At 40.5% G+C, this 10,472-nt stretch overlaps 1 protein-coding gene across 2 annotated transcripts; it reads left to right on the top strand.

Annotated features, from left to right (window-relative positions):
* The first annotated feature begins 2,956 nt into the window (after positions 1 to 2,956).
* Positions 2,957 to 9,563, top strand: miip (migration and invasion inhibitory protein). 2 transcript variants are annotated; one of them, XM_034869107.1, is made up of 9 exons: positions 2,957 to 3,286; positions 3,942 to 4,144; positions 4,404 to 4,509; positions 4,603 to 4,714; positions 4,826 to 4,899; positions 4,993 to 5,119; positions 7,487 to 7,583; positions 7,922 to 8,041; positions 8,249 to 9,563. In XM_034869107.1, exons 1-9 carry the CDS (start codon positions 3,052 to 3,054, stop codon positions 8,381 to 8,383), a joined length of 1,209 nt encoding a protein of 402 aa, XP_034724998.1. In that variant the 5' UTR covers positions 2,957 to 3,051; the 3' UTR covers positions 8,384 to 9,563. The 2 variants fall into 2 exon arrangements, with proteins under 2 accessions (XP_034724998.1, XP_034724997.1); XM_034869106.1 differs by having other exon boundaries at positions 2,960 to 3,286; positions 3,939 to 4,144.
* The last annotated feature ends 909 nt before the right edge of the window (positions 9,564 to 10,472 follow it).

Here is a 10,472-nt window from a genome sequence, read left to right as displayed (position 1 = left end):
AAAGTTTAAGGAGCACCTTTTAGATTGGTCTTTTGCTCTAATAATTCCGAGATTACTGACGTGATCTCTTACTGGGATGTTATATCTGGAGGGCTCCAAGCAATCTTTGTGTCTTTATAGCCATAAGTTCACGCTTTTTAAATTCAAGTGAAGACCAGAGGCTTGCAAGGAAGCTTTAATTAACTCTAGCGATAGAGGCATTAGGGAGGCGTCCTTCAGGAAGATTGATGCGTTCTAAACAAGTTGACTAATTTTAATCCGTCTATCCACAATAAAGATTCCTTGTGAGGCACTGTTTGAAATATGAAGAGCCAGGAGTGGAAGAAGCTATTAAGAATAAGTAGGGTAGAGATAGGGAAACCTTGCTTAACCCCACAAGACACATTAAACCTTGGGGATGTACCAAGATTTAATTTTACTGCACTTTTGCCATTCTTATAAAGGGTTCTAATGGGTTTACAGAAAAGGTGACCAAAAACAAATTTTAGAGAGCTTTCAAAAGGAAGCCATGTTCAAGAGAGCCAAAGGCTTTATAGAAATCAAGAAACATGAGGAAACCATTATCGTTGATAAGATTGTTACAGTCTAGCACATCCAAAATCACTCTAACATTGTTAGCAATATGACGTTTCCTCATGAATCCAGATTGTAACGTATTTCATTCGGTTAGCAAACATGATAGCTAACACTTTATAGTCATTATTTAGTAGTGTAATCGGATGCCAGTTCTCTAAATTTTCCTTATCTTTATTTGGCTTTGGAATCAGGGTTATGATACCTTGAGTCATACTTGTTGGAAGAGCTTCATTATGAATGCTTTCTTAGAAAACATTAAGCAACAAAGGGGAAAGTTCTTTCTCAAACATTTAAGAGAATTTGGAGGTTATGCCATCACACCCTGGACTTTTATTATTTTTAAGACTATCAATCGCTTTCAGAACCTCAACATTGGAGATGTTATCAACACATGCATACCTATCCTCTGCTGAAATAACTTCACAATTGTTGTTTGAATCTATAAATGAGTCAGCTGTCACTTCACAGTATTTTGGATGTGTACAGATTGCTGTAAAAACGGTGGCAAAAGGCAGATATGTCTTTTGGATGATCAACTATCTGGTCATCTATTTTTAGTTTGTCAATCATGGCAAGAAGGGATCTGTTTTTTTCCCAATTTAAAAAATAAGGATGAGTTTTGCTCTCCCTCTTCTGACCATTTGGATCTAGATCGAATGAATGCACCCTTATAGCTTTTTCTATGTAAATTCATCTAGTTTATTTTGTAAGTGCACAAAATCATTCCTCTCCACTTCAGATGAGGGCTCAATTTGAAAAAGAGATGCCAACTGCGTAGTTATCCCTTCTAAACTTGCTCTTTTTTTATTTGGCCAAATCAACATCAAACTTCCTATAAAACTTCCCTACTTGATATTTTAACAGTTCCCAGTTCCTCCCGTAAAATTTCTGGGTTTCTTCCTGGTTCCAGTGTGTTATTATTAGACCGCTAACCTTTTCTTTGACCTGTGAATATCTCAAAAGAACAATTTCATTTCCAGAGTAATGCTTTTGGTCCTGTATGACTACCAGCCAAGGATATTGATAGAGAGATTGCTTTATGATCAGTCAACGTAGCGTTATAAAAATTAACTGAGATGTTATCTTTATCAGGCATTTGCAAACCAGCCAGTAATCAATTCTAGACTGGCTGAGATCTTTCCTTATTGAACAGAGTAACAAAAAACGCAAACACAACGGGGCGTCGGGGTGGATGTGGGACAGTTGTGGGAAAGAGGAGAGGACCAAAGAAGTGAGGTAGAGGGCAGTAAGAAGGAAACAAATGCAGAGGAGAGGGGAAGAAGACAGAGGAAGTATATTTTGTTGTTGTTTTTAAGTTGTACACTAAAAGCAGTCCCCCTCAGTCCTCCTTCCTTTTTCACCACTCCACCATGAGTCTATCTCTTTCTTTCCTCCTCCTCTCTTTTCCTTTTACTGAGAACTGGCTCTCTCCAGCACACGCAGATCATAGTTTTTTTTGGCGGCCTTCAGTTTGAAGAGGTTGGCCCCGCCGTTGTTAAGGAAGCACTCTTGGCAGCCATGGTGCTGGGGAACACTTTCACCACTGTGTAGAGGTGAGCCGGGTCGTTGCCGTCCCCCTTCACTCCTCCAGCTCCCACGCTGGCCCCGAGCCCAGCGGTGGCTCCCAGCCCAGCAGGCCCTGCACCGGGACAAGGGCCACAGCCGCCTGCTCCTCATCTGCCACCCTGGGGCTCAATCAGCCACTGGATCATGGCACCGCACATCGACAGCTGGTTGAAGAGCTTTTCAGCCTCTGGACGTGAAATCCCCTCTGGCAGGTCTGAAACCTTGAGTACTCTACTTACCACTGGACAAAGAAGAGACGAGGACAGTCGGAGTGAGACAGAAGATGTTAGAAGACTTGATTGCTCAAGTTGAATCTTAACAGACTTGAAGAACCTCTTCCAGAGACATGCCATGTGTGTTTTCCTGCCTGTTTCAGCTAAAAACATTTTTGCAATGTGCAGTGATTGGGGGAATTATGTTGTGCACAGCCCTCAGGGCAGCAGGATACTTCAAAGGAAATGCAGTATTTTCAACAGCTGTAGAACTGCACGTGAATGCAATGCTGCAAGCACATGGCAGTATACACTCAGCAACTCAAGGTGTATTCAATGGCTTCCACACCAGATGGAGGAGTTTGAGGAAAACAATACAAGAAAATCAGATAAAAACGGATACAATCCAAGCATATCCTCTATAGGCTGTAAAAAAAAAAAAGTGATTAAAAAGAAGAAAAAAAATAATAACAAAAATGTGTAGCTGTCACTTTAAGAAAAGGACTGGGACCTTGCAAGGCATGGTGGGTAAAACGTTCACAGCCAATCACTTCATTGTTGTCAACGCGTTGTTATAGAGTGGAGTCTAGTTTAAAATAAATCACAAAAGAGTTTGGAGCAACCATGGTCTGAAGTCAATTTGTCGTATCCTCAGTTGCAAAACGTAAATTCAACGTCGTATACATTTAAGAAAAAAATGTCAACCACGGACCGAATGCATATTTTACGAGAGCGTAACAAAGCTTTGTTGAACCAACTTAAGCAGCAGAGAGAAAAACTGGAGCGGCTCCGCGGCTGCAGTCAGAGCCGCAAGAGGGAGAGAGAGGACGAGGCAGAGGCTAGGAGAGACCAAGCAGAGATCCTGATCCTGACTGGTGGAGACAGAGGTCCTGCCCGGGCCGCCCTCTCCAAACCTACCGTGAGATTTGCGGGTATTGAAACGGTTTCTTTACATTAAGCCATAGACGCGAGAAAAGTCAGCAGATAGCTAGCTAAGCTAGGTAACTAGATAGCTAGCATTAGTTATCTACCTGATAAGGCTGGTGTTTCATCGAAGTTTCCTCGTATTGTTTGAAAATATCTGCACGGAAGTAACGTTAACTAGAAAAAACAATTGATCATCAAACACAAAGCGATACAATTTGTCAGTTTTTAAATGTAATTATAGCTAAATGTAACGTCAATTCAACAGTAAGTTGAGCTAGCTAGCTTTTCCCCTTAAGCTGACAACTGGTATCTTAGCGGATGGAGTTACGTGAACATTAGCTAGCTGGCTACTGGTTAACCCAACTGAAATAGAGCTAGCTGTCTTAAGTATAAAACTTTGGTCACATGTGTAAGATGATGGATTTGATTTAAAGGACCGTCAAAAGCCATAGACAGTAAAATTAAAAGGTTTCTTTGTGTGTGGTGATTAATACAATTTTGGAAATACCTATATTGTTGTATTCTGAACTTTTTTTGCTGTATGTTCATGTTTTGTGTTGCTTATCACAATAATTATTCTGCAGACCTGTTGTGTGCTTATGATGGAAAAAAAAGATCTAGGAGACACTGATGAAATCTGTTCCTCTCCGTCTCCAGCAGACACATGTGAAGGACAGACAGGCCTCCAGGGCACTATTCCATTACCATTTTTGACCTCCAAACACAGAGGAGAGGCTGTTGAACATACAACACCATCGGGCCTTTTAAAAGATAGCAACGGACATACTCTTGTCCACAGCAGGTTGCAGGACACGGGTACAGTCAGCACCAAGTCCTGTCTAGTAAATAACAGCAAAGAACAGGTAAGAAATAAGTACCAAGGACAGTCCTCTCAATTTGTTTTTCAATTTTTTAATATATTACTTGTACAATGAGCAGATCTGCACTACCCTGACTTTGTTCCCTAAATCTCAGTTCTTTCCAAGTATGTGATTGATGATTTGGTAAATATTAGATTTAACATTTTTCTGTATGAAACTTACATTTTGAGTTCCTTAGTTTACATTTTGTATGAACTTGCTAACTTTGCATTATTTTTTATTTATCATTTTGTTTTTGTAGAGGGAGGTGCGGCGTCATGTCACATTTCAGTCTGAAGAATGTGAAGAGAGATCTGCCTCAGACAGGCATCGTTTGCAGCCTTTACTTGGGTATGACTGGATAGCAGGTATGCCTTATTGGTATCTCTGTCTTTGCAGGTGATCTATATACACATAGTCATCTATGAAGGCCTAACAGATGATGTTTGATTTTATACAAGGAGTCTTGGATGCTGAGGACTCCTTGATAGAGCGCTCTGATGAGTTCTTCAATGACCTGCGCATGTTTCGATCCTTAAATAAAGACAAGTGTGTCTACAGCCCACAAGCGGAGTAAGTGCTTCACATTTGATTGCACTTGCAACTGATTGTGTGTGCCGGACAGGTTTACCTGTGATGGATGATGGCTTCATTATATTACGATTAATTTGCTCTCCCTGATAGATTTCCTGAGGAGAACCATTCAGTCCTGCTAACAGATAAGGATGGTCCAGATGCTAACACAAATACTCATCAATGTAAGAAGGGGTATTTATTATAGGGCTACTCTCATTTTTCTTTTTATTATGGCTGAAGTAAGTCTCACCTCTGCTTGCACACCTTTTGTTCAGGTACGTTCTCTTACAGGATTAACAGCAGACTGTTCCCCGTTCCACTTCACTCTCAAGAGTGCTGCCCGGTGTGCAAAGAAAACAAATCCTCGCACCCTCACACTACTGCTGAACCGGCTCTCATCAGGTAATGGTGATGTGCACTTAAACTACCTTTTAGGAACAACATAGCACATTTTTGGCACCACGTGACAGACATTTTTAATTGTATATACTTTGTCCCTACTCGTTTAATCCAGAAGGCATGGGAGCCGTTTGGTGAAGCTGAGACCTTCGTATACTGTGTTATTTGGCCTTGTTTACGTAATATAGTCTGAATGTTGCTGTCAAATAAGGTTACCTATAGTAGGTACAGTGAGGAAAATAAGTATTTGAACACCCTGCTATTTTGCAAGTTCTCCCACATAGAAATCATGGAGGGGTCTGAAATTGTTATCGTAGGTGCATGTTCACTGTGAGAGACAAAATCTAAAAAAAACAAAATCCAGAAATCACAATGTATGATTTTTTAAAACTATTTATTTGTATGATACAGCTGCAAAAAGTATTTGAACACCTGTCTATCAGCTACAATTCTGACCCTCAAAGATCTTTTTTTCTGCCTTCAAAATGTCCACCTCCACTCCATTTATTATCCTAAATTAGATGTACCTGTTTGAGGTCTTTAGCTTCATGAAGACACCTGTCCACCCCATACAATCAGCAAGAATCCAACTACTAACATGGCCAAGACCAAAGAGCTGTCCAAAGACACTAGAGTCAAAATTGTACACCTCCACAAGGTTGGAAAGGGCTACGGGAAAATTGCCAATCAGCATGGTGAAAAAAGGTCAATCTCCCTCGGACTGGGGCTCCATGCAAGATCTCACCTCGTGGGGTCTCAATGATCCTAAGAAAGATGAGAAATCAGCCCAGAACTACACAGGAGGAGCTGGTCAATGACCTCCGTTTCCAAGGTTACTGTTGGTAATACACTAAGATGTCATGGTTTGAAATCAGGCATGGCACAGAAGGTTCCCCTTCTTAAACCAGCGTATGTCAAGGCATGGGAGTCATGGGAGAAAGTCATGTGGTCAAATGAGACCAAAATAGAACTTTTTGGTCATACTTCCACAAACCGTGTTGGGAGGAGGAAGAATGATGAATACCATCCCAAGAACACCATCCCTACTGTGAAGCATGGGGGTGGTAGCATCATGCTTTGGGGGTGTTTTTCTGAACATGGGACAGGGTGACTGCAATGGATTAAGAAGAGGATGACCAGGGCCATGTATTGCGAGATTTTAGGGAACAACCTCCTTCCCTCAGTTAGAGCATTGAAGATGGGCGAGGCTGGATCTTCCAACATGACAAAGACCTGAAGCACATAGCCAGGATAAGCAAGGAGTGGCTCTGTAAGAAGCATATCAAGGTTCTGGTGTGGCCTAGCCCGTCTCCAGACATAAACCCAATAGAGAATCTTTGGAGGAAGCTCAAACTCCGTGTTTCTCAGCGACAGCCCAGAAACCTGACTGATCTAGAGAAGATCTGTGAGGAGGAGTGGGCCAAAATCCCCTCTTCAGTGTGTGCGTACCTGGTGAAAAACTACGGGAAGCGTTTGACCTCTGTAATTGCAAACAAAGTGTACTGTACCAAATATTAACATTGATGTTCAAATACTTATTTGCAGCTGAATCATACAAATAAATAGTTAAAAAAGTCATACATTGTGATTTCTGGATTTTTTTATTTTAGATTATCTCTCTCACAGTGGACATGCACCTACAATGACAATTTCAGACCCCTCCATGATTTCTAAGTGGGAGAACTTGCAAAATAGCAGGGTGTTCAAATATTTATTTTCCTCACTGTATGTACGAAGGCTGTGGGGTTAGGCATCTTTTAGGCGCTGACATACCAACCTGATTATCAGCCATTGTACAGTCTAGCAAGTTCAGTGACTCAAGTCTGTTTAGTGTGCTCCGTGCTGTCGTCAGTCGGAGGAGCCGTCTGCCTACATTTGGGCCGATTTGAAATGTTGAATTGGAAGGCTGGCAGTCGGACTCAATGACCAATCTGATTAGTGGAGTGCTTACCCGGAAATGACTAGCGGGATAAGCGTGAGTAACGCCTCTCAAAATCTGGCAAAAATCTTTTAATCTAACCTTTTTGATCTGAAATGACAGAATCGGCAACTTCATGGCCTATTTCTCACTTAAAATGTTTTAAGAAACATGTTTCTGTAAACCATTTTCTTAAAATATGAGATTATATTCCAAAGGTGCCGCTATTATGGTCTGTGAGGCCATAATGGCGGTGCGCCCTACCGTGAGGTGCGCCCTACCGTGAGGTAGGGCGCACAGCATAGTACTGGCACAGAGACACAGCACATCGCAGGCGTACGTCATCATTGATTCTGGCTTTGGTTGTGCCAAAAGATTAGCAGTAACAAGGTCAAAGTTGACGTAATTTGAACCTTAAGCGCAGCGCTCAGCTTTCTTTTTTGTTTTGTCAGGGTCAGCATCCCTCGCTCCACCCTCCTTCCTCCTTACAAGTACAAGGCTCATCGGCGGTGCAGTTTCGACCCTTCTGATAGTTTGGGCTTACCATCGGTGAGTATGGGACGTACTCCAGGACAATTTATGACTACTAAGCTATGCCATTCTCCCTTTTTGGTGTTTACATATTGATTGAACCAGTGTTTCCTTTAGGAATTATTTCTAGCAGTGGGGGCAGGTCTGTCAAAACAACACCGGGGGGTTGCATTATGTCGGCTGGATAATTTAAAAGGCAATCATGACTTCATTGTGCTTCTGCCCTATTTCTGATACTGTGACAGCAGATATGTTGCCCGGACGAGTGGCCACAACAAAATCAACATAGAGGAAACACTGCTTTTGCATGTTTAGTTTAAAAATGTATCATCTTGTCTATCTCTGGTCGTGTGCAGCACTGTCTTTCCGGCTGGTCGAACACAGGTCAGATAACACTGCCGCCACCCAGCAGCCTCGATCTGCGGAGCATTCTGAACATGAAGAACTCCACTGGGTCACACAACAAGGAACTGGAGGTGACACACCACTCCTACTGTATCTCAAACTAAAATGGCAAAGATCTTTTATTCACAGCAGACATTTTGATTTGTCCCAGTAAGCTTTTCCAGTGAACCAGCATGCACAGTAGCAAGGCCCTGAAACTGAATTATCTAAATGAAATGTATTTTTTACGTTATTGAATATGTTATTGTTTCTCATAAGTTAGTTTTAATGTTTTTCAGAATTCCTCTGCACACAAAGTGTCCAGCAACCAGATCTCTGACCCAATCTCAGATGTGTCTCGCTTGGCTCCTCACAACTTTCAACACTTCTCCTCCAAAAGAAAACTAGGAAGCACATTTTACCCTTTGTGCTAACAAACAATCAAAGTCTACTTCAAGTGATTTATAGCAGTTCCTGGTAGCCGTTTGACACCACCCAAAATGATTTCCTTTTGGTGTTTTGTCTCTGGTTTTAAGTCTCTGTATTGTATTTCTGTGTTAATGTTTATTTTCAATAATGTTTTCTGTAATATCTTTCCTACATCTGTCAAAATTACATTTTTCAAAATGAACCGTGATCTCAAAAGAGAATGTATAAATAATTTGTAGCTAAGTGCCTGGTTTTTCATAGACTCATTTCAAACATGAGATTATTTGTTTTAAATAACATAATGAGGTTGTCTTCTATTTATTTTTTTGTGATAAATGCCAGTTAAATAAAATAGGAGTTCTCTACATAGCAGTATATTTTCATGTTTGCAGGAGTTGCATTATTTGTTCGGATATGAAAAAATTCAGACAGATTTAGACTTTACATGTGATTGTCAGCAGTCATGTGGATGTGAAGCAAGAGCTCACAATATTACGCCACAGTTTAGGTTGTTGCATTTTTAGAATTGCATAGCGGAGGTAAAATTTGAGTTTGCTTTGTAAATTTCACAACATTAAGGAAGTCATTTTGAATTATCTATGTTGCCCTTTCCAGCTGTTTACTTTGGCTTCCTGGTCCATGCATACTTCTGTTTTTGACATCCTTTGACACTTCCTGACTGCAGGACAGAAAACACTGTAGAAACACTGAAGCTGGGTGCAATTCACGGAAAACCACTTACTTAATTCCAAATACTGTAGCATCCCACCTGTGACATTTCAGTTTTTTAACTTTGTGTCCTGCAGGTTACAACATTCAAAGGCGTAAGATAGTATAACCAAAATGTGTCAATGCACATTCAATGAAAGCAACACATTATCTGGACTGAAAGAAAATATAATTTTATTTTTTGTTGTGATTAAAGTTCAACAGGAATATATAATTCTGTTCTGTTGTCCTGTTGTGTTGAAGCTGCAATACTTTGATGTTGTAGCCAAAACAGCTTGTTCAAAGCCAAGTGTGTGTGCTGTTATCTGACTGTTGATCATTATCTTAGAACTGGGATGCTGTGACATGACAAAGCTTTGTGTGAGATGTGGCTTTGTGAGCTACATTTGTTACCACAAGCAGTTTTGAATGGAAGCGATTCTTCTGAATTTAATAAATTATGTGTTTAAATCCCCATTCGGCATGCATTTTTTAAGGCTTTTTTCATTTTGATAGGACAGCAATTTTGAGTTGTAGTGACAATAGTTGACTTGAAATTACAACACCCTACGGAGAGATCTAACATCAATACTAGCATTAACTGATAAAGAACGCTTTGATTCTAACTACAATCCAACACTGAAGACTGCAGTGATCAGATAACATATTATACCGGTGTATTTTTTTTCATGTTTTTTACAAGAATAATACCAATTAATTTTTCAAAGCACGCTGTGCTGTTTAAGATTAAAGGTGTCGTGGAATGAAAATTTTACTTTTTGAGTTTTTTTAAACATTAATATGCATTCCCCCAGCCTACCTATGGTCCCCCAGTAGCTAGAAATGGTGATGGGTGTAAACCCAGCCCTGGGTATCCTGTCCTTTAGAGAAAAGGAAAACTCAGATGACCCAATCTTACTTGTCTCTTATGAGGTCATATTTATCATAAAATCGGCACTACAATACAATGCAATGGGAATTTAATGTGACTTCAAAAAAAAATAAAGCCAGACAGTTCATACCTGCCTGAAGCAAATTGGAAATCTGTCATTAAAAATCTGAACTATTATGCAGTACTTTCAGAAATTACTCAGCAGGAGCATACAGTACACGAGATCGGTGCTCCAAAACTTGAAAGTAGGCCAAACATGAAACAATTTTGTTGTTGAAGGTTTCACCTCTGCTGATCACATTTTATGCTGTAACAACCAACCCAGTTAAACACTGAAGGTAGGCCTATGCCATTAAAATAACAGTAAAGTAACATTCAACATCACAATGGACAACAGGGCTGCTACTGGAGTACTTGACTACCAAATAAATGAAGATGTGGGAGGGGAAACTTTATTGTGAAATGTCAACGCCTAACACAGGAACAGAGTGAAG

This window comes from Etheostoma cragini, chromosome 4 (assembly GCF_013103735.1).
Source record: "Etheostoma cragini isolate CJK2018 chromosome 4, CSU_Ecrag_1.0, whole genome shotgun sequence".
Lineage (NCBI taxonomy): Eukaryota > Metazoa > Chordata > Actinopteri > Perciformes > Percidae > Etheostoma > Etheostoma cragini.
Note: the sequence above shows the minus strand (reverse complement) of the source record. Positions and strands in the feature narration are given on the sequence as shown.